The 23,655-nt window shown below is 54.0% G+C and overlaps 2 protein-coding genes across 9 annotated transcripts; one reads left to right on the forward strand and one right to left on the reverse strand.

Moving 5' to 3' along the window:
- The first annotated feature begins 186 nt into the window (after positions 1 to 186).
- PTCD1 (pentatricopeptide repeat domain 1) lies at positions 187 to 16,100 on the forward strand. 8 transcript variants are annotated; one of them, XM_068524230.1, is made up of 11 exons: positions 207 to 290; positions 406 to 503; positions 2,813 to 3,314; positions 4,756 to 4,896; positions 6,413 to 6,631; positions 7,397 to 7,498; positions 9,302 to 10,009; positions 11,022 to 11,138; positions 11,845 to 12,027; positions 13,711 to 13,885; positions 15,129 to 16,100. In XM_068524230.1, exons 3-11 carry the CDS (start codon positions 2,835 to 2,837, stop codon positions 15,416 to 15,418), a joined length of 2,415 nt encoding a protein of 804 aa, XP_068380331.1. In that variant the 5' UTR covers positions 207 to 290; positions 406 to 503; positions 2,813 to 2,834; the 3' UTR covers positions 15,419 to 16,100. The 8 variants fall into 8 exon arrangements, with proteins under 8 accessions (XP_068380328.1, XP_068380326.1, XP_068380331.1 ...); XM_068524227.1 differs by lacking the exons at positions 207 to 290; positions 15,129 to 16,100 and adding an exon at positions 187 to 203 and having other exon boundaries at positions 13,711 to 14,323; XM_068524225.1 differs by lacking the exon at positions 15,129 to 16,100 and having other exon boundaries at positions 203 to 250; positions 13,711 to 14,323.
- BUD31 (BUD31 homolog) lies at positions 14,316 to 23,470 on the reverse strand. Its single transcript, XM_068524239.1, has 5 exons — positions 23,359 to 23,470; positions 21,653 to 21,775; positions 16,820 to 16,942; positions 16,095 to 16,261; positions 14,316 to 14,557 (listed from the first exon to the last, which is right to left on the reverse strand). Exons 2-5 carry the CDS (start codon positions 21,744 to 21,746, stop codon positions 14,507 to 14,509), a joined length of 435 nt encoding a protein of 144 aa, XP_068380340.1. The 5' UTR covers positions 21,747 to 21,775; positions 23,359 to 23,470; the 3' UTR covers positions 14,316 to 14,506.
- Positions 23,471 to 23,655: the final 185 nt, after the last annotated feature.

A 23,655-nucleotide genomic window follows, 5' to 3' on the forward strand; every position in this document is an offset into this window, starting at 1 on the left:
CCCGCCTCGCCGCCGCCGCCGCCGCCGCCGCCCGATGGATGCTGGGAGCGCCCGGAGCCCGCGCCGGCCCTTTCGCCTGCCCAGACTCGGCCAATCAAGCGCAGAGTACGGGCCGCTCCGCTAGGCCCGGCTAGCAGCTCGCCGAACGCCCACCTGAAACCATGCGTGCCGGGAGTTGGCGACGCGGACTGCGCCTGCGCAAGGTTGGCCAAGGCACACTTGGGATAGGTCGTCCGAGACGCGGAGACGGGTGCGCGGCGCGGCGGCGACGGGACCGGGGGTGACGCGGGGTCAGGACTGCGGGTGACGCGAGGCGGGGCGGGGGTGCCGTGGGCTCGGCGGCCGAGGTGGAGCCGCGTTCACTGGGTCGGATCCTTGGAGTGAGTTCCTCTTTGACCCTCACAGGAGCCCGGCCTCCGGACGAAGACTGGCCAGAGGGGCAGCGAGGGTCGCAGCCAGAGTCGGAGCCGGCGGCGTCCGCTGAGGAGACCGAGGCTCTAAAGGCCGGTGTGGAGAGGGGGCGGGTCGGCCTGAGGGTCCCGGGGAGCGTCCGGGGAGGGGCTGGTTCCCCAAGGGAGGACGGCGGCCCAGTGTCTCTAATTCAGGGGTTAGTAACCCGGGCGGGTTGACGAACTTGGGGAGGAAGGAATTACACCTTTATTGTCTCAGTGTGAAATTTAGCAAGTCCTTCCGTGACTGACCGAGTGGCGTTCGCTCTGCCCAAAACGAAGTCGCGATTGCAAATGGGGATGAGTGTAAATGATGGTTGGAGACAGAGTATCTGCAACTCCGACAAACTCTTCTCCAGTTGTCGCTGCTTGGACATGACGATAGGACTTGTTATTTAATGCTGGAAAAAGAAGCATCTATACTAATAGAGCATAAGTTTGTTTTAAAGACATTTTGGTACCTGTACCAATATCAGTAATTAAAATTCTCTGTATTTTGATTAACGCGTGTAAACCGTTTATTTAATGTGGCCACTTGAAAATTTAAAATTACATACGGGCTCGCATTACGTTTCTCTTGGAGCTTCACCAGGTGCAGAATGGTAAAGGCCCTCTGCACTGGTGTCACTAGGGTGCTGGTCAAGAGAAGCTGTTTGATACCATTCATGGACTTGTGTTCAAAGCCAGCCCGTTCCAGAGCTAGTGGATCTCGCCCACCACACTGCTGCAGGGCCCCCAGCAAGTCAGTCCCCTCCCTGGGCCACAGTTATTAATTTGTCCAACCTGCTGTCCCCTCTGAGGTCTTTCCACCTTCTAATATAACCAGGCCTTAAAATGTGTTCATGCTCGTTATTCTGACTTTTTTTTCTTTTTTTTTTTAATTCAGGGAGCTTTCTTCTCTCTTCTTTGAATGAGTTTAAGTATTCATCTGTTTGGGGGAAAAACTTTTTGTCAACTGACAGAGTCCTTAAATTGGGCCGAAAGCTCTCAGAGTAGATAAAAACTTCCCCAAATTGTTTCTTAAGTAACTAAAACTATTCATATCCTCCCATCAAAGTGAGTGCATGGCTTTGTTCATAGGGGGTATTCTGATATATATATATATATTTTAAATTAATTAATTAATTTATTTATGGCTGTGTTGGGTCTTCGTTTCTGTGCGAGGGCTTTCTCTAGTTGCGGCAAGCGGGGGCCACTCTTCATTGCAGTGCACGGGCCTCTCACTATCGCGGCCTCTCTTGTTGCGGAGCACAGGCTCCAGACGCGCAGGCTCAGCAACTGTGGCTCACGGGCCCAGTTGCTCCGCGGCATGTGGGATCCTCCCAGACCAGGGCTCGAACCCGTGTCCCCTGCATTGGCAGGCAGATTCTCAACCACTGCGCCACCAGGGAAGCCCTCTGATATTTTTTTATTAAAGAGTTTCAAATATGTAGACCAGGATCTCTAGCCTAACTGTGCAATAGAAGTATAATGTGAGCACGTATGTAATTTAAAATTTTTAAGTAGCCGCATTAAAGTTTAAAGATTGTGAAATCAGTCTCAAATTTTCTTTAGCCCAGTATATCGAAAATATTATCATTTCAACATGTAAAAAAATATGTAGTTTACCTTCTTTTTTTGTACTATAAGTCTTTGGAATCTGGTGTATAATTTACCTTTAAAGGCCATCTGCATTTAGTCTAGCCACATTTCAAGTGTCAATAGTCACATTGGACAGCACAGCTGAAGCCCATTTGTCCATGAATTTTGCAGAAGAGAAATGTTTAAGTTAACTTCCCTGTGCAGAGGCCCAGAATGCCAGTGTTTTTTTCCTAGTAAATGATAATGCTATAATTTTTTGAATACCTATTAAACCCCAGGCATTATGCTAAAAACATCTCATTTAATCCTTACGGCCTTGTGGTAAGGTGAGTGGGTCTTGCAGCTGAAGGAATTGAGGTCCAAGAAGGTCAAGTAATGGGCCCAGTCACTCAGCTCTGGCCAGGGCTCAAAGTCAGCTCTGACCTGAGTGCCCAGTCACTTAGGTTGTGGCTCAGTGATACAGATCAATAGTTTAGGTCTATCGAGTGCTCACCATGCTGCACCTGAACGCTGAGATCTGAGATTGAATCATTGCTACGGTGCTGTGTGGGCGATGTTATAGTTAACTCCAGTTTATAGCCGAGGACACTGAGGCCAGAACAGTGAGTGCCCAGGGACTCAAGGATGGTTGTTTGGTGGAGCTGAAATCTGAACTTAACCCTAACCCTAGGCCTACTTTCTAACCTCAGGGCTCGTGCTTGTACCCACCTTCTCGGTCTTCTTTCTGCCTTTTGTGACTATGAACTCGCGTTGACTTTCACTATTTTGCTGACCTATGCCAGGCCCTGGAGGGGAACGCCAGAGATGGACCTCGTGAGACTCTCGCGGCTCTTCTCCGGCCCCTGCCCCATGGGATTGGCCATCCTGCAGCACCTTGACCCCCTCAGAGCCAGGTGGGCCGGAGGCCGGGAGGGGCCCATGTGGCCGAGGGCCGCAGGGCTGATTCGGCTAGCGCCAGCAGCCTGCAGCAGCTCCCTCTCTCGGCTGCCCCTCGGCCCGCGGAGCCAGAAGAACACAGGCAGCCTGAGCTCTGACCCAGGCCAGCCCAGCCCCACGGCCACCCAGGAGGAAGGGGAGGAGGAGAGCTTTGGGACTCTTTCCGACAAATACTCCTCCCGGAGGATGTTCCACAAATCGACGGCCCAGTTGTATAACCTGCGGCTCAAGGAACAGAGTGTTGAAGAAGATGAGGAAGGGGAGCTGCAGCCAGAAGCATGGCAGGGCCCGAGAAACACCCCTTACTGGTACTTCTTTCAGTGCAAACGCCTGATCAAGGAAGGAAAGGTAGGGAACCTTTGGATTCTGCTGCTCCTGGCTCCTGCTTCCGCCGTGCCGCGATATTTTGTGATGGGCCGCCCAACCTTCCAGTCATCTCTAAAGGGTGGGATGCTGAGGGCTCCTCTCTCCTCTCTGTCTTCACTCCCCCCTCGGTGCTGCACCAGGCGACCCGCCAGCCTCCTGGCTTTCAGTGCCCCCTCCTTCATGCTGGTCCCATCTTCCTCTTGCCAGCTCGGCCATCCCGTGGACTCCCCATCTGTGTATTCAGCTGCCTCCTCACCATCTCCCTTATACTTACCCTCGGTGGCCTGCAATTTTTGTTCCCAACTTTGACTTCCCTACGCTTTCTTCATCTCACTCAACGGTAACCCCATTATTCCATCCACCCAGGCCACATGCCTTCAGGTCATCTCTGAGTCTTCTCTTTCTCTCACCAGCTCTAGCTTCAAAATTTCTCCCATCCTAACTTCTCACAAGCCTACCCCTGAATGCCCAGGCCTAGCCTTCTCCTCGCCCCCCTCAGCTATTATGACACTTGTCTCTGGGCTCCCCGAGGCTCTCTCCACCTCTTTCCGGGATGTGGGCTCGCAGCATGGAGCCATCCCGTTAAAGCAGAGAGCAGATGGCCTGACTTCTCTCTCCAGCTCTCCCAGTGTGTTCAGTGACACTGGGGATGTTCATTTCCTTAGGTATTGATAACGACATTCCATTTATATTTAAAAATCTCTTGGAGGTATATGTCGAAGCTTTGGTGAATGAAGTGACAGGATGTCTGAAATTTGCTTTCAAAAATTCAGTTTGCAGGAGGAGTGCAGGGTATAGATGAAACAAGATTGGCCAAATGTTAATAGGCATTGTAGTTACACTATTCTCTTTACTTTTGTGTATGTTTGAGATTTCCCATAATGAAAAGTTGAGAAATAAAGAGAAGCCGGAGTCCTCACAATAGCTTATGAAGCCTGCAAGAACTGCCACCCGCCCTCCACTCCCCTTACCTCTCCGCCCGCATCTCCCCTCCTTCACTTACTCTGCTGCAGCCTCCTCTCTGCTCCCACAGTTCCCAAGCACACTCCGGCCTCAGGGCCTTTGCACTGGCTGTTCCCTCAGAGAGCCACGTGGCTCCTTCCCCCACCTCCCTCAGATCTTTGTTCACCTGGGCATCGCCCCTGCCTCTCAGGGAGTTCCCCCATGGCAGTGGGACCAAGAGCTCTCAGGTGGTGGGAGACTGGTGGGCTTCCTTCCTGGCCACCGCGAAGGCCCATGGCTGCAGACCACGGGCACCAAGAGGCTGGTGGCAGAGGCCCAGGGTGGGTGTTTGTCTCCTGGGCAGGCCTGAGCTTGGTCTCAGCTAGGGTCCCCCAGCCTCAGTCTCCCTCCCTCTGCTGAGGGTCTCTGAGGCCACCCTGAGTCCCCCCCGTTGTGTCCTCCCCCCACCCCTCTTCCCCAGCTGGCCGAGGCCCTGGACCTGTTTGAGAGACAGATGCTGAAGGAGGAGCGACGCCAGCCCCTTGAGTGCAACTACACCGTGCTGATCGGGGGCTGCGGGCGGGCCGGCTACCTGAGGAAGGCCTTCCAGCTCTACAATGACGTGAGCATGGGCCTGGGGGCAGCAGGGGCCAGGCTCCGTAGAACATGGGCTTTGGGCCCCAAAAGAGCTGGGTGCAGATCCTGGATGTGTCACCTGCTAGTGCATCACCCCCTCCAGCCTCAGCTTCATCGTTCATAAAATGGAGGTGATCTCAGATAACTACGTGATGACGTGGAACGTCCTCCGGTGCCTGTCCGGGCCGTGGCAGGGCCCACCGGTCCCCTTCCTTTTCCACTGCTACTCCCAGTTAGTTTAGTTTGTGTTCCTTCTGTCTCACTCCCATCCTCACGCTACACACGGGTGCACACGTGCACCTTTCTTCCAAAGCTGATCCTTTGAAAAAGGGCTTTTATTTCTCTTGGAAGATGGTTTTACTTTACACTCGCCCACTTCTGGGGTGTGTTGTATTTGTCATTCTCAGAGTCAGAAAGCTGCTTCCTTCATGAGTCGGGAAAGAGCTGTGCCTGAGAGGACCATAGACTCTAGCAGAAGTATTCCCATCTTCTCCTGTAGCCAGGAGCTGGGAACATCCTTTATTCCAGCAAGAATTCTTGGGAGCCCTAGTCTCGTCATTTGGGCCTGGCCTGTAGTAAGTCCTTAGTACACGCTGTGGAATACGTGAACACACACAGAACATCTGCCCATCCTTGAAGTTGGGATCACCGTCTTCCTTTTTCAGATGAGGAAACTGAGGCCTGGAGGGTTGAAGTGCCATGTCTAAGGTTACCTCTCGAGAGAGAGAGTGCTGGACTTGGGAGTTGAGCCCAAAATGGCCTGAGAACAGGGTTCTGTACACTCTGCAAAAGCTGGTCACCTACCCTCCGTCAGGTTGCCCTTCCCTGGGAAATAGCGAGTGCTTGGCTTTACCAGGAGTTTCTCAAACTCCGTCGCCAGGAGGGCTTGATAAGCCCAGTGTCAGCCCGGGGTCTGTGACTCAGCGGGGGTGGGGTGGGGGACTCCTGAGACGTGCTGCAGGGACGAGCTCCCGGCTGCGGCTGCTCCCGGGGCCTCTCTCCCGTGATGCTCTCCCTGTAACAGCCTTTCCAGGTGACCGTATCACCCCCATTTTTCCAATGACGAGCTAACTTACGACCCCTCGGGTAGTAAACATTGGAGCTGGGGTTTGATTACCGTCCCCGTCCACCCTTTCCCAGACCAGATCCACCCCATGGATCTTAACAGTCAGGGTGGCCTGGTCGGCCACAGAGCAGGAGCGTTGGGGAGACCCTGCTGCAAAAGCACCCCAGACCCAGGGTGGACTGCCGAGCACCATGGGCAGGACGGTTTCTTGTTTGGAGCATCTGCGGTGCGGGGTCAGTTCCCAGAGCCCCTCGGGCTGAGTCGGGTTCAGAGAGCCCAGCTCTGCGTGTCACTCGGCTCTGCGTTGTCACAGGCCCGGCTCCCAGGCCTGTTCAGTGCGGAAGCACAGCCCTCTCTAGCTTCCTCTCAGGGTGGCCATCGCCTGTGCGTTGGGCTGATCCCAGAGCCACCTCCAAGTTTCTCCCCGTCTCCACAGATGAAGAAGCGAGACCTGGAGCCCTCAGATGCCACCTACACAGCCCTGTTCAACGTCTGTGCTGAGTCCCCCTGGAAGGACTCTGCTCTGCAGAGTGCCCTGAAGTTACGGCAGCAGCTTCAGGCCAGAAACTTCCAGCTCAACTTGAAAACGTACCACTCCCTGCTGAAGATGGCCGCCATGTGCGCAGACCTCAGGATGTGCCTGGATGTGTTTAAGGTGGGACATCCCTTCCTTCCTGCTCCCCATTCGGGACCAGTCCCACGTGGCAGGGTGTGGGGCTGTGTTGTCTATGTTCCTCATGCAGGAAGGTTCAGGGGCCGATGAGACAAGCCCTGTACTGGGCTCTGGGGTTCACAGGTGAAGTCCGTGAGACCCTGTTGTCAGAGGCCTGCGTCTGGCAGGCAGACAGGCCCCCAGCCCTGTGAAGGCGGTGGGTCGTGTGCAGTCCCGCCGGACGGGACTCCGCGGTGCCGTACCAGAGGGTGGGCTTCGTGGCGCTGAAGATGAGCCAGTGCTCACTGAGGGGTCGTTCCAAAGGTCCTGTAAGGCAAGTCGTGTGCCCCCACTTCACAGATGAGGAAACTGAGACCAGGGAGCATGATGCCTTGCCCACACTCCCGCAGCGGGCCAGTGGTGAAGCTGGGACTTGAAGCCAGCTCTGTGCAATTCCAAAGCCTCATGTACAGGGGTTAAAAGTGGCTGCTGGGGTGGCCTTTGCGGAGAGGCTGCAGAGAAGTGACCGAGGCAGAGCCAGGAAGAGAGGCCTGTGAAGGAGAGGAGGAGGGGGTGCAGGCAGCAGTTAGCTCTGCTCAGCTGCTGGTACTGAGCTGGCCCGGAGCCGGAGTCAGGCCCCACCTCTTTGAGAGGCGCAGCCCTGAGCCTGACCTGGGGTGTCTGCCCTTAGCCAGCCCCATCGGGCCTGGGCCTGGGCCTTTGCTCTTCTGCAGGTTCTCATCCGGCCCTCTTTGTTCCCTCCCCCAGGAAATCATCCAGAAAGGACATGCGGTCACAGAGGAGACCTTCAGTTACCTGCTCATGGGCTGCATCCAAGAGAAGAAAACGGGTTTCCGATATGCCCTGCAGGTCTGTCCCGCCTGGCTCTGCGTCCTGTCTCTCCTGTTGCCCTGCTCGCTCCCCCTCCGTGTGCCTGTGTTGGGTGCAAGTGATGATCCTGTGTGCGCTACTTGAGCACTTGCTCCTGCCCTGTGCTGGGTGTTTTTATACTTGTGATCCTTTGGCCTTCCCAGAGCAGATGGCAGGGAGGGCGGGCACACGGAGGAGGCGCGGCTGCCGCTCCAGTTGGGGCACGGCCAGCCCACGCCCTCCCACTCCGCTCGGTGGCCCTCTGTGCAGCCGGCCCAGACCCGCTGAGCTACGGTCCCTGAAGGATGTCCGACCCATCCCCCGCTCAGCGTCTTTGCGTGTGGGACCCAGGAGTCAGCATTCAGTCCTGAGAGAGCCTCACGGACGTTAAAGTTGAGACACGCTGCTCTAATCCCATCTCAGCGCCCCCCTTATCAAGTGCGGAGGCGGGATTAGCCCTGGTACCACAGCTACCTCCCCAGCTCCTCAGGGGTGGGAAGGACCTGGAGCTCACCAAAAGCTCTAACTTCAGGTGCGGCCCACAGACCAGCAGCCTCAGGCTCACCTGGGGCTTGTCAGAAATGCGGGGTCTCAGCCCCACACCGGCCTCGTGCAGCCAGATCGGCATTTCAGCAAGATCCCCAGGGGGTTGGTCTGCACAGAGTTTGAGCCCCAGTGATCTGGGACAGCCCTGGACCACGTGCCTCCCCTCTGCAGACCCCCTGGAAACAGTGGCTGCCGGCCATCCCCTGGCTGCTTGCCATCCCCTGGCTGCTTTATAGACAGGATCTGGTTCCTCCCTCTCTTTGGCCTCGATCTGTTCTAGTGAGAAGTAGTCTATCACCCTAGCAGCCGGTTTGTGTCATGCACTTGTTAAGCTGCCCAAGCTGGGCACCGTAGCCCCGTTTTAGAGACGAGGAGGCCGAGGCTCCGGAGGCTGAGTAACTTGCCCAACGTCTCACAGCCGCTAAGAAGCAGAGCTGGGATTTGAACCAAGAATCCCTCCTGCCACGGGATAGTGTCTGTGTCCCTGATAAACCTCAGTTCTGTCAGCGTTCCCCATGGAGGTGGCTTCCCAGACCCTTGCCCTCCTCAGGACCCTGTCTGGTGGGCCGCGGCCCTCTTGCATGTGGCACCCACCTGGGCCTGGCCGGCCCTGACTCGTAGGCACACTTGACGTGAGCTCCTGGCTGCTGCCTGTGGCCTCCCACTGAGCCTCGTGGGGCATCTCGTGGCATCTTGGTGTCAGAGTGACTTCAGGTGGTCAGACTGCCCCCTTGAGAACACACAGGTGTGCTAGACTCCTCGCTGAGGGGTGAAAACGACCTCAGCTCGAGGGGAGACGGGCCTGCCCGGGCCCACAGCTTGTGGGGCGCTCTTCCTGGCGGAGGCCCCCCTCCGCCCGTGCCCACTCCGTGCTCTCGAGGAAGCTGAGGACGCCGAGTGGGGCAGGGCACACGGCAGGCACTCAGGAAGGGCAGCTGAGTCGAATCCTTAGGTCAGCCTGGACTCCTCCAGCACCTAGCCTCTCTGGCTGTCCCTCCGCAGGGGAGTAGGGAGAAGGGCCTGGGAGAGCCAGAGAGATGGAAGTGCGACACGGTTTGGGGGTGAACCAGAGGGGGGGAGGAGCGGCGCCCCGTGGAGGCCCCCAGGCTCTGGGGTTCTTAGTGGCCCAGAGCCTGGCATCTTTCCCGTGTCACCCCCGCCCCCACGTTTACCGACTGGTTGCTGCCTCGCGCTGCCCGCTCTGCTGAGGGCTCTTCGGAGCGGGAGCCAGGGGTGAGGCCTGTCTCTCCTCGGCAGGTGTGGAGGCAGATGCTGAGCCTGGGGCTCCGGCCGAGCCGGCACGGCTACAACCTGCTGTTGGGGGCAGCTCGGGACTGCGGCCTGGGGGACCCGGCGGTGGCCTCGGCGGTGCTCCTGAGGCCCAGGGAGGAGATGGTCCTGCTCCAGCCCCCGGCAGGCGGGCGGCAGGCAAGGAGGAGAGACGGGGTCGGGGCGGACGATCGCCTGTCAGCCTGGCTGCACGTGGAGGCCCTGGAGAGGCAGCTGTTTCTAGAACCTTCTCAGGCACTTGAGGGGCCTCTGGAGCCTCAGGAGGCTGGAGCCCCCGGCAAGGCCCAGCCTGGGGTGGAAACCAAGGCGGAGGCTGACTGCGCTGTGGCCCTCCCCTCTGCGTCCCCGGAGCCGCCTCCCTGGGGGCTGGAGGCCAACCTCCTGACCCCGGGGGCGGTCCCCTCGGCTGTGGTCTCCTTGGGGACCGTGACCACTCCAGCCGACAGGCTGGCCTTGATGGGGGGCCTGGAGGGCTTCCTGGGAAAGATGGCGGAGCATGGGCTTCGGCCCGACATCAAAACCCTCACGCTGCTGGCGGAGGTGGTGGAACCCGGGAGTGCCGCAGAGTCCTCGCTGCTGACCGTCTTGGACGCGCACCAAGTGGAGGCCGACCTGACCTTCTTCAACACGCTGATGAGGAGGAAGAGCAAGCTGGGCGACCTGGAGGGGGCGAAGGTGAGGGGTGCGGGGGGAGGCACAGGGCTCCCGGCTGGGCCCCTCCTCTCCTTCCCCCTCGGACCCTCCCCTGCCAGGTGTGTCAGCCGTTCCCGCGAGAGGGGCGCAGGCTGTCCGGAGCCCCTGGTGAAAACCTGGGAATCAGGTGGTGAACCAGCCATCCTCCCCGCCCTCCGAGGGGGGCCACCCTTCAGCCCCGCCCCCGCCTCGGGGACGTCCTCACACTCACTCTGTGCTGGATTCTGTTCTGAGAGCTTCACATCCACTCGTTTCTTTACTGACCATAGCAGGAGGCTCCGCTGGCCTGTGGCTTTCCTCATCTCACAGATGGCGACGTTGGGGCCCTCACGGGACTTTTGTCCATTTGTACAGCGTATTTCTGTGTGATGCCCCTTTTGCCAGAAGCTCTGACCTGGGCTGTCCTGAGAGCTGACAGAGGCAGCCTCTGCCTTCAGGCCCTCAGAGCAGAGCACAGCTTTCTCTAGAGCCCCTCCCTGGGCCCCGCCCTGACCCAGCCAGGTTGAGCAGGCATCCTCTTCCTCACCTCCTGCCCGGGGGCTCCCTCGGCCCGCACTTCCCATGCTGTTGTCGGCTTTGTCTCCTGCCCTGGACCGCAGGACCGCCATCCCCTGAGGCCCCCGGTGCTCGATGGACGTCGAAGGCCCGAGTGCAGGGATGGATGGTGGCCGGGAGAGGAGCAGAGGGGGCAGGAACGTGACGGGCATTCGAAGAAGGGATGACCTGCTACAGACGGGCTGGAAGGCAGGGAGGACTCGCAGAGCAGCTGAATCCTGGGGAGCTGGGTCTTGAGGTGCTGACAGGACACCTGGCCCTTGAATGCTGGGCCAAGGCCGGTGCCCGGTGTGGTCGGCAGAGGGAGCCACGAGGCCTCGGAGCAGAGCCGGGCCCTGGCACCTCCAGCATTCAGCCGCGCACGTGGGCTTCACCAGAGAAGGCTCTTGCCAGGGCTGCTGGACTACAGCTTACGGTGATGCCACGTCTGTCCCCACAGGCACTGCTGCCAGTCCTGGCAAAGAGGGGAATCGTCCCCAACCTGCAGACATTCTGCAATCTGGCCATCGGGTGCCGCAGGCCAGGGGATGGCCTGCAGCTGCTTGCAGACATGAGGGTGAGCGGGCCCGGGCCCAGGCAGGCCCCGTGGTGCTGAAGAAGAAAGCTGGGGCGGGGGTGTGCGGCGCGAGGGGGCCCTCCCGAACTGCCCAGGCCTCTGCCCTCAGGGTAAGCTGATGGGGGCGGGGCAGGGAGAGTGGGGTCGCTCTAGCTGCGAGTGTGGAATGGTCAGTGGCCCAATTTGGGAGAAAGGAAACCCTGGTGAGGCGCTGCAGGAATGGGCGTTGAGGGCCAGGGGTGTTATGATCGCCAAGGTGGTGGCCGTGGGGTGAGATTGAGGGGTGGGGGCAGGTCTTGGCCCCAACCCTCTAGGGGGATGGAGGCCATGATGGGAGCAGGGAGGGTACCAGAATTCTCGGGGGATGGGGGTGCAGTGAACCCACAGGAGGCGGTCTCCTGCCCTGAGGTGGTTTACTGCCCGAGTCTGCTGCTCTCTGAGAACAACCCTCTACTTGCTGTCCAGGTTCTTCAGGGCTGAGAGGGCGGGGTCCTCAGCCACCTGGGATGGACCCGCCGAGCGGGGGACGTGGAGGGGGGCGTACAGCCCGTTGTTGCTACGAGGTCCTGCCCTTCTCGTCCCTGGTGGCTGGCTGCAGAGCAGGCCTGACTGGCAGGGTAGCTCCCCAAGCCCGATGTGCCACCGGTGGCCGCTCTGTCCCAGCCACCGCCATCATCTCGCTGACGGCGTGTCTGTGATGTTGCAGAAATCCCAGATGACCCCCAACGCCCACATCTACAGCACCCTCATCAACGCGGCCGTCAAGAAGCTGGACTACGCCTATCTCATCGACATCCTGAAGGACATGAGGCGGAACAGGGTCCCGGTGAATGAAGCGGTCATCCGCCAGCTGGAGTTCGCAGCCCAGTACCCACCCACCTTCGACCGGGTAAGTGCGCCAAGCTCTATCGTGCCCGTCGTCTCCCTAACCAGCGCCACCCCCCGCCCCACCCGGTTCTGACCTGCTGGGATTGGCATCCTTTTGCTTTAAACTGTCGGTGGCTTCCCTTGGGGAAAATCCCAAACTCCTCAGACCACGGCCTGCGAGCCCCTGTTCACGTGGCTCATTTCATCTTAGGCCACTCCTCCCTCGGTTCACTGTCAGTCCCACAGCCTCTTCCCTGCCTCGGGGTTTTTGTATTCCCTCCACCTTGAATAGGCTGCCCTGCTTTTCACATGGCTGTGGTTCCTTCTCATCTGGTAGGTGTCGGCTCAGATGGCTCTTTCTCAGAGGTGCCCTGCTGGCGGCCCCCATACAAGCACTATTCCTTTTCACCATGTTTCACAGTCGGTAATTACACGCACACGTGTGTGACTCTTGCCTTGAGGAGATTGTAAAAGCCCCTAGAGGTGGAGACTGTCTGCCTTGCTCACCTGGGTCCCTGGTGCCTGCCTGTCATCTGGCACCCAGCATAGATTGTTGTTTGTCGAGTGAATGGGGACGGCAGGAGGGCAGCGACAGAATCTGATTTGTAACGGCCACTTCTCTCCTTGCTGTTCTGAGGATATCAGGCTCCGGGGCTTTGGTTTTTAGGTCCGCTGAGTCAGACCCTGTGCTGAGCACCTCCAGAGCAGCTGTGGCCTGACTGGGAGGGAGACAAGTCGGCCAGGACACACCAAGCCAGGGGACATGGGGTCAGGGACGGCTGTGCAGGGGGGATGCTTGAAGGCTTAGTAAGAGCTAGTGAGACAGCGGTGGAGAGTATGCCGGAGGGCATAGCTGGGCATCTTTGAACAGCTGATTGTTAGTCTTATCTTACTGATGCCTCAGAGTTCTTTAAATATTCTGGACACTAGTCTTTTGTTGGTTCCATGTTGCAAGAATCTTCCGGTTGGGGGGTTGTCTCTTCACTGTGCAGGGCCCACTAGGGGTCTTCTCAGGTTCAATCAACAGTCACCAAACTACCAGAAGCCTAAAGCTTATTGTATTCAGCCATACGTTCATACTCCCTTATGGTGGACTTACTTCTATTTGTGATCATCAGGTTTTTGCTTCACGTACTTTCAGGCTCTATTAGGTACAAGTTTAGAATTGTTAAACCTTTTGAACGAACCCTTTTATCATCATGTAGTAACGGTCTTTATCTCCTACGTTTTGTCTGTTTTTTCTCTGGTCTTTGTGTTCCTCTATCAGCTTTCTCTTGGTGTCTGCCTGGCACGTCTCGTTTCCTTTCCTTCTTCCCTCCTCTCCTGAGACCTCTGCAGCAGTGCTGAGATGACAGTCAGAGGGAGGCAATGCCTGTGCCTGTGGAGGCACAGCTGGTGGCGCCCAGCGATTCCAGCTGTGCGGGGCTGGGGCGCCACGCCTGGGTATAGGAGCACAGCAGCACAGACTCAGGAAGGGTTGTAGCAGATGAGAGAGAATCTGGGTCTGCCCCATAGTACAACTTTGTTTCTTACCGTACACTGCTTGGTGTTGAGCAGCTTTTCTGCCCTCTCCCTTTGACCAACTGGAAGCAAGAACAGCTTCCCTGAGCCAGCTGCCATGGTTTGGGGTCAGCGGTAGGTAGCATGCAGTGAGTCTAATCGTGGCCCCTCTGAGCCTTGGAACCCCACGCTTTTCCAATTACAGTACAAAGGGAGAAACACCTACTTGGAGAAGATTGATGGCTTCCGAGCTTATTATAAGCAGTGGCTGAAAGTGATGCCAGCAGAGGAAACCCCCCACCCGTGGCAGAAGTTCCAGACCAAACCGAAGGGAGACCAGGACACCGTCACTGTGGCCGATGTGGACAGAGGCCCTGGGGGCAGGTGATGGGGAGACCCTGGGGGACCTCCAGCAAAGCTGGAACGAAGTGCATGGCCTTCACATGGCTCTGCGGGAGCCCCAAGAGTCCCTTTCATATTCAAGACACGTGAACGTGCCGGTGTAGCTGCAAGCTTGAGGGAAAGGTCTGGTTCACAGTAAGAGCTGCAGCTTTTTGCAGGCATTGGTCTGAGGTGCCCAACAAGTTCATGGCAAGTCCAAGAGCAGCTTGGGCCACCTTGGTACGTCATCTTAGGCCCTCCTCGCCTGAGAGGTTGCCACCCCCATCACTGATGAGGAAAGTAAGTGCTCAAGGTCACACAGCACCTGTGAGGTGGATCATGCCTTAAGGGCGACTGGTCTCCAGGGCTTGGCGCTGTCCCACTGGGTTCCACAGACTGCTGGCTCTGAAAAAAGGCAGGCAGGACCCAAAAGGTTTAAGAGTTTTATTTCTACAAATCACAGCTGATGAACACCAAAGCCTTCACACGTAGAGACCATGCTCCTACTCGGGCCTGGGGAACTGCTCTGAGGAAGAGCTGCTCCCAGGAAAGGGTGGCGTGACAGGCAGAAACCTGCGCAGTCCAGAGTCCAGGGCGGAGAGGGGTCGGGCCCGACGGCCTCAGCCAGAGCAGCCCCGGCAGCCGCAGTGTGTGCACTCGATGATCCGGCCCTGCAAACAGAGGACAGCTGAGACCCCGCACCCCTGCCACAGGCCACACGCCCACACGCAGGAATCCTCCTGCGGGAAGGGTGGCCACGGGACATCCACTCCCCACAGGACACTCCTCAGAAACCCTCCGCGACAGTGCTGGATGGGGACAGTTCGGTTCCCTCGTGAAGATGGAAACAGCTGCTGTTGACACTGCAGTTACGTCTCTATGTGGATTTAATTTATGCAAATTCAGTGTACACACTTGCTCCCAAAAAAGGAAAAAAAAAAAATCTGTGTGAGTGATTCTTGTTATTCTGCAAAGCAAGCAGGACACACCTACAGTGAGCTGGGAGTGGGTCTGCTACCGCTCAGGGGGCTCAGCGCCAGGGGCCTCAGGGCCTCCTCTGGGCTGGGGAACTTTCCACTGTGGCTCGGGAAGAAGAACAGTGTGCACTTGAATCTGTGTGGCAGCGGAACAGTCTTGTCCCCCAGGCCAGGTGTGGCCTAGTGTCTGGCTGGGGGGGCCCGCCCAGCAGACAAAAGGCCCCAGCGCAATGGTGTTTATTTTCCTTTTTCTTCTTTTTTGGAGGAGCAAGACTCTGGTCTAAGGAAACAAGATCTGATGGTGAAACCCAACTAAATCTGAAGCAGGCTCTGTTCCGGCCACAGGTCTGGGGCAGCAGCCCCAGCAAGACATCACCATGGAACCCCGGGGCTCTCGCAGGAGCAGGGCTTCTGCTGCTCTGCTGCCCCTCCTGCCCCCGCCAGAGGCCAGCACCAGAGCCGCCCCTCAGGAGGCAGCCCGTGCTCGCTCTCCACTGCGCCACATGCCCGTCCTTGAGCTTCCAGATGGTTCAGGGGGACAGAGCTGCCTGCTGAGCTAAAGCCCTTGGCCCAGAGCCGAAGCCCTACAAGCTGTAACTAGTGCTGCAGCGTGAAGGGACCTTGTGACGAGGGACTGTGTGAAAGAAGACATCTGGCCTGACCTCCCAGCGGGGCCCACGGCGGTCAGCTGAGGGGCCGCGCCCAAAGGCCGCTAACGGCCAACAGCCCAGCAGCCCTTCTCTGCCTCCTGCGGCTCCACTTCAGAGGCGTCTGTGCGTGGAGCAGAGCTACTGCACCCCCAGCCGTGTTCCCCAGCCGCCCAGGAAGTGCTGGCAGGAGACGCAGTGATGCTAACATTGAAGTGTCACTGGGAGGAAAAGGAGGCCTGGAAAAAAGGGCGGCTGAAGGGCAAGCACTGGAGGGAAAGGGACAAGCTCCTGCCGACTGGCCCACCCTCCCGGCCACCCTGGGGGTGGGTATCATCACCCCCGTTTGGTTAAGTGAGGAAAGGAGCCCAATAACTTGCCCAAAGGAGGAGGTGGGACTGGCCCCCAGATGCAAGATCGTTACTGCCAAACTCCCCGGCATGGGTTCCTGACCAGAGGGTCTCACTCCTGGCGGGATGGCCAACCACAAAACAGAACAACATAAAACCCCTTGTGGTCAACTAGGGCAGAATCCTGACAGTAACATCACACCCAGTCAGACATGACAGGGGTGGAGACATTACCACTTCCAGCTTGCTTTTGGGGACCCGGCAAATGCAGTTTGTCCCAAAATTGGTGTCCCGTGTCTGAATGCACCGCAGGCAGCATAGGTTCTCATATCCCTGCTTTTTCCATTTTGCGATCAGGTTTTTATCTGCATAGCCTTCTTTAATACAGTATTCATACAGTTCTGTCAAAAAGATGGGGAAAGGGCATCAGACCATAGTATAACAAAGCTCCCCCCACCCCTGGCCCATCACTACCCACCCTTAAAAAGAGTATTTAGCCTGAGGCTTCCCTGGTGGCGCAGTGGTTAAGAATCCGCCTGCCAATGCAGGGGACACGGGTTCGAGCCCTGGTCTGGGAAGATCCCACATGCCGTGGAGCAACTAAGCCCATGCGCCACAACTACTGAGCCTGTGCTCTAGAGCCCGCGAGTCACAACCACTGAAGGCCACGCACCTAGAGCCCATTCTCTGTAACAAGAGAAGCCACCGCAGTGAGAAGCCCGCGCACAGCAACAAAGAGTAGCCCCCACTCGCCACAACTAGAGAAAGCCCGTGCACAGCAACGAACACCCAATGCAGCCAAAAATTAAAAAAAAAAAAAGTATTTAGCCAATGTTGGCCTGGCTCCTTTCCTTTTTTTGGTGGTAAGAAACATGATGACACTTGCTGAGGTTTCAAGAATTAAATAAATCTGAAAGCTACTCAAGTTGGGAAGGTCAAGAGAGAATTTGGCCAATTACCTCTGCTTATGGCTTTCCGCTTGTAGAAGAGGTCAAAAATATAGCGGGTTTTCTGGTGATGGATCCTAAAGATGGGCCACAGAGATTCCACTTTCCTCTTTCCCTCGTGAGGTTCTGTTTCAGCTGGAGAGAAAACACATGTGTTTGTTTTTTGGGGGATAGGGTAGTCTGCATAGGATATAGTGTTTTTTTTTTAATAAGTAGGGATAAAGAATAAATACTTTGTACCCACTAGGATGGCTATAATCAAAATGACAAGACAGTAATAAATGTTGGCAAGGATGTGGAGAAATCAGAATCCTCATACACTGCTGGTAGGAATGTAACATGATGCAGCTGCTATGGAAAAGTCTGGCAATTCCTCAGGAAGTTAAACAGAGTAACCATATGACCCAGGAGTTCCACTCCTAGGTATATACCCAAGAGAACTGAAAATGCGCTTGCACACAAAAACCTGTACATGAATGTTCATGGTAGCCAAAAAGTAGAAATCACCCCAGTGTCCATCAACTGATGAATGGTTAAAATGTAATCTATCCACATGATGGAATATTTTTCAGTTATAAAAAGTAATGAAGTACTCACACATGCCACAACATGGATGACTCTTGAACACGTTATGCTCAGTGAAAGAAACCAGTCCTCACAGACCACCTATTGTATGACTCTGTCTATACAGACAGAAAGTAGATTAGTGGTTGCCTAGATCAGGGAGACCCCTGCTAAAGGGGACGGGGTTTCTCTGCGGGGTGATAAATACTGTAAAACTGACCATGGTGATGGTTGCCTAACTCTGTGAACACACTAAACGCTGCTTAACTGAATACTTTAAAAGGCTGAATTTTACAGCATATGATTTAAGGCTCATTAGGGCTGTTTTTTTTTTTTTTTTTTTAAAGATAAAGCAAAAGGTAAGCCACATGACTTAAACATTAATTGCTTTAAATTAAAAATGCCTTTTAAATTAGATAAATTAGAAAGCAAAGGTTTTAAAAAATCAAAGACAACCTCTGTTAATACCCGGGTCTCTATCCTTCCAGACCTATTTCTCCAGCATAATAATTTCTCAAGATAATTCTGGACCAACAGATGGGCATACTAATAATCTTTTAAGGCACCTCTAATTTCATTTCCCAACCAAAATCGTTTAGGGAAAAAAGAAAAAAAAAAAAGACAAGTCTGAAAGTTCTTAGCATGGCGAGCCTGCAGGAAATAATGGCTCTATCAAGACATGTAGGATCAGGTAGCAGCTTGCACCTGCCAAAAGGCAAGTCTTTCTCAGCATTACAAGCTGATCTTTGTCACCTCTTCTCGGTTTTTAGGGCAGAGGAGAAAGGTGAGAAGGGTTAAGAAACCTATACCTCCATTTCTCCAACACCGAGGCTGTTCTATTACCTAGAATTTGTAATTCAGCTCAATAAACAGGATTCTGTGATCCAAGTAAAAGGTGTTGAGGACTTAGCAACACTGCGTGTCTGCTATGGGCGAGGCCATGCTCCAGGTGCCCAAGATACGGCAGTGGGCAAGACACAGAAACCACAGAGCCATGATCTGAGAGGGAAGCAGATCCGCCCCTGGTGGTTAAGTGGTAACGGCCACAGAAAAGGGAACAAGGAAGGGGATGGCGAGCAGGGAAAGAGGGGGACTGCCACTTTATACTAGTCATCAAAGGAGACATCCGCTCAGAGACCTTAAGAAACAAGATGTGCAAGGTGGGCTGGGGGTGTGGGCAAAATGGGTGAAGGTGGTCAAGGGTACAAACTTCCAGTTATAAATAAGACCTGGGGAATCTATAGCATGGTGACTATAAAGTTAATGATACTGTATTGTATGTTTGAAAGTTGCTATCAAAGTAGATCTTAAAAGTTCTTATAAGAAAACAACTATGTGAGGTGATGGGTGTTCACGAAACTTGTGGTAATAATTTCACAATATAGTCATATATAAAATCATGTTGTACACCTAAAACAATACATTGTATGTCAATTATATCTCAATTTAAAAGAAAAAGGGAAAAGAGGGGCAAACGTGTTTACAAGGCAGAGCCAACAGCAATGAAAGGCCCTGAGGTGGGACTATAGCTGCGGGTCAAGGGGCAGCAGTGTGGCTGGGGGAGGGGGGGGAGGGGACGGAGTTCGAGGGGTGCGGGGAGAGTGTGCCTGACCTGGAAGGCCACAGAAGGACTTGGCTTTGCTCTGATCGGGGGATGAACCACCGCAGGGCCCTGAGCAGAGGGTGATGTGATCTGACGTACAACCTCAAGCCCTCACCCTGGCGGCCCCATGGAGAAGACTGCAGGGCGAGCGGAAGCAGGAGGCTGCTGCAGGCACCCAGGTGACAGGTGAGGGTAGCCTGGACCAGGTGGTGGGGTGGAGGGGCTAAAAGGAGTCGGATTTTAGATGCGTGAATTCTCTAAGGTTTCAATAAGGATAACTTCAAACATACACAAAAGAAAACAGTATATTGAACTCCCAAGTACCTTCCACCCAGCTTCAACAATTAACATTCAGGTATTTGTATTTCATCTGGTTCTCCCTACTTTTAGGAGTTGGGGGAACTGGAGTATTTTAAAATGAAACTTCTAGTGTTGAGTCAAGGCTGGAGAAGACATTTGTTCACCAGAGTCGAGAGTGTTTCGGAAAGCCACGTGACTAGATGGGATGACTGAGGGAAGGGGGGGTGGGGGCCATGGAGCTCCTCAGGCTGCCATCCTGGACGTGGAACCTTCCTGTGCTTCTGAGTCATCTCTCAACATTTTAATCGTAGCATCACCCACATTTTAAAAATTTCTTTTTGGACCCATTTTCACAAGGTCACGTGAACATTCTTGGATATCATTTTGTACAGGTTCGCACACACAGTAGAAGGCAGCTTTCAGTGGGCGATGTGGAGTCCTGCCGCTAGGAGGGTACGAAAAGAGGCCAGAGGTAGGGGACACTGTGGCGCAGACGAGACTTGGGTTTCTGCCTCTTTGCTAATGCCCCAAACTGCCTATTAACTTCAAATTTCAATTAGTTTAAAGTACTTGTAAAAGCGAAGTTATTTACAAGTCCTCGTTACAGCCCACGGAGATAGTGCCGTTATTTCTCCGTCACCCATAAAACCCCTGCCACACATAACTTCCCCCATCTCTGTCCCTTAGTCCCTATAAGCAGGCTCTTTTTGTTCGGGGACTTATAGGGCAACAGTGGCTATACAAAAACTTGAGTAGCAAGCTAAGAGACATACAAAGAGCTGGGCAGTTGTGCTGAGCTAGGAAATAACAGGGACAAACTAGGAGAAAACAGGAATTTTCCTTCCTAAGATAAGAGGACCAACTGCTTCAATAAGTGTGAGTTGTCCTGTAAATGGCCCTCAGATCAGAAGGACAGGCCTGGCAACGCCACTGGCTTTGGGCCTTTGTGGGCCCAAGGCTCCTCCATGGCCTAGGAGTGTGGCCGCAGATCCCACAGGCAAAACTTGCGCGGAAGGCTACAAACTGGAGGCTGGCAGCCTCCACCAGCCTGAAGGCTGGCAGCCTCCACCAGCCTGAAGGCAGCCTTTGTTTGGCTCCTCCCACAGACACTTTTAAGTTTGAATTTTAAATTAGAAGCGTTCACACAGAAAAGCTAAATTTCTGCTTATCTTGGAAAAAGAAAAACACTCAGCAAATCTGGCAAAGCTGAGGCTGCATCCCACATGGTAAATGGCCCTGGGTGAGTAGCAGCTTCTCCCCACCCCCAGAGCTCCCTACTGTTCCCAACACTAAAGCCAGCTCTGGTACCACCTGCCATCCACTCTGTTTTCTTTATAGTGGAAGCGAGAGCAACATGAAACTAGGTCTTAAAACACGTGTATCAAAAATGGGAAAGCAGAGAAGAACTGTATGTTTAAATAAAAACAAGAGAAAGAATACTTCTTTTGACGGTAAAGAATATCACATCTAAATGCTCTCCCTCCAAAAAGTCATCCCTTAAAAAGAGGAAGTAGGTTTATTTGCAAAGACTCACAAAAATCTCTTCTATTACAGCAATCTCTAAGTTCCTTTATGTTGAATAAAGATCTGTTTGGGGAAGAAATCTCTCAGCCCAAAATGACCTGATTACTGCAAGTTCTGGGTATTTAATAGAAGTTACCTGATACAGTCAGCTTCAAAGGAAGCAAAGTAACTTAACACCCACTTACTACTTATTGCTAGAGGTATGACTTCATAATAACAAAGGTTAGATTAATTACCAAAAACCTTAAAAAAAAAAAAAAAAGATCGCTTTAAAAAGCAATTCAGTAAGTGGTTATACTGTGATAGGGCCGACAGATGCTTGTGGCTTCAGATAAAATTTCCCAAAACTGCACACTACACTGACTCACAAAGTGCAGGATCACACAACATTTAGAGGGAAGTGAAGATGGTGCATTCTGGAAAACTGGTAGATGATGCGAAAACAAAGTGATGATGAAAACAGAGACTCACAAGAAAAATCTGAATAAAAATGTTTCAGAAAATTTGGAAGTGAAAAAGAACCGGATTTCCCAAGTAAATATGTTTTGTATGATTTTAAATATACCTCTAGCCAACACAGCAAATAATTATAGGTAGACTACTTGATCTATACTCCCTAAAGCTCTTATATTCAAAAACATTTTTGAGGACCTTTTCATTTGTATTATCTTACTTTCTGGCATTTATAGTATTCCTATCAGTTAATAAGCAAACAAAACATGTCAGTGTCAGGAGGCCACAGTGGTACAGCCTGTCTCTTCCCATTTATCCTTGCATTTATGCCTGGCCCCTTGAAGCATGTAAGCCTGTGACCCTTGGACACAGCCCACTCAGACAGGAACTCCCCGACTCACCTTCTCTCATCTTTTGATCTAATTCATCCAATGTTGGCTCGATCAACTCCCAGCCATCTGGGGGAGCTTTCCGGCTTCTTTTGACTTTAGGCATTTTTTCCCCAGAAGATAATCTGCAAAGATCTGTGGGGAAAAAAATTAAACGAATTGGTTTCTGAGCCTCAGATCCCCAAAAGACTTCACAAGCCACAACTCTGGTGCACACTCATGTCCCTAAATCTGTTTCCTCATCTGTAAAGGGGGGATAATAGAATCTACTTATGGGGCCATTGTGAAGATTAATTATATGTAACATGCCTGGCATTTAATGTGTGCTTACTAGATTTTTGCTGTTATCATTAACTGACATCAACTATGAGCCTGTCCCTGTACGAGAACATAGAACAAAGAATAAGACACACACTGTCCCTGAGAAGGTGATATTCTAGCAAGGAAATACAAAGTGAAAAGGGAATTCCAACACAGTGTGAGGAAGACTATGGTTGGGAGAGCGAAGAAGATGAGTGTTTAAAAAGGATAGACAGTGTGAAACCAAAGTACCTTAGGGCCTGTTTCCCAAGAGTGTATGTAGCAGAAAGAAAGATCTCTGGTCTCTTCAGTTACAGGCTTAGGTTCTTGGCCAGCTGTGACTTTGGAGAGGTCACCTTCCCTCTCTGGTCCTCAATCTTGTCTATAAGACGAGGACAGTGTATTAGCCGGATGGCCAAAGTCTCTTAAACCCAACAAACACACTACATAAAGGAAAGTCATGTAAAGCCCAACAACAGACCCGTGCAAATCTACATAGCAAGTCATTTTTCAAACCGCATGGCATTTCCTAGGTGGCAAAGAACTCAGGTTAATGATCTCATCTTTAAGCATAGCGGACTCCTCTCTCCCAAGTTCATTGAGTTCCTCCCCCCTGTAGGGTGCCTGACAAGTTTATGAAGCCCCGCCCCTCCCTTTCATGAATTCTCCGTAACAACCTTACAGATGAAGATCAAACTACAAGAGGTAAACTCAGGGTCGCACACAGCTGGGAAGTGGAAGAGTCCGACTCTAATCGGGGGCTCCTGACTCCCAAATCAGTGGTCTTTGCACTTGTCTCCCCTGCTATGAAGCTAGAGACGGATGGAATCTGGTCCCTGTCCCAGCGCGCAAGGGCTGGGAGGACAAAGACACGGGAATGACCACTCTATTAAGACCCAGGGAGATTCGAGGGCCTGGCCCAGCCGGGGAGTCACAGGAGGCCTCCCAGGGGAGGTAACAGCTAAGAAGTAACCAGATCAAGGAGAAAGAGGTGCGGGGCCGCAAAAGAGAGGTGGTAGCGCTCGGAAGAGGCGGCGAGCGGAAAGGCGTTCGGAGGGAGGGAGGGAAGACGTTACAGCCCGGGTTGTAGGAAAGGCCCAGAGAGACGACTGCATCTGAACCGGGCTTACGAGAACAAGCAATATTTAGACAAAAAAAGTTCCAGGCGGAGAAAAAAAAGCATGGAAAATAAAGGGGGAAAAAAGCCTAGAAGCAAGGGAACCCCCCAAATCTCTCATCCCTTCGGCCGAACGAGCAAAGAGCCGCCTCCTCTCTGGAACTCACTTCGACCTCCCGGTCCAGAGGCCCGAACCCGTCCCAGTTCAGCTGTTCAGATCGCCCTTCTGGGCCAATGCAGACCTCCGATCCCTGGCCCCAGCAGTCACCAAGGTACTCGAGAACAGAGGAGAAACACTCACCACGTCCTCCGTCGCCGTCGGACGCCCCTTCTCTATTGCCTGCCTCCGCTTCCGAAGTTATCCCTTCAGGATGAGGTTCTCGCGGAGCCCCGCCCCACCTAGCGCGGAAATTTCGTTATCTTAGGTGTCCGCAGCTCTGCCTGTACAGAATTCCAGGGCCGCTGTCGCCTTTTGCCCTCACTTCCCGGGCGGTGACTGGCAGGCTTACGCGCTTCTCCCGGAGCGGGGGCTGAGGGTTCTGTTGCCCAGCAGCGCGCGTGCGAGCCTGGGCTCAGGCAGTACGTGGGACAGTCCGGC

The sequence above is a fragment of the Eschrichtius robustus genome, chromosome 16, assembly GCF_028021215.1.
Source record: "Eschrichtius robustus isolate mEscRob2 chromosome 16, mEscRob2.pri, whole genome shotgun sequence".
NCBI classification, from domain to species: Eukaryota; Metazoa; Chordata; class Mammalia; order Artiodactyla; family Eschrichtiidae; genus Eschrichtius; species Eschrichtius robustus.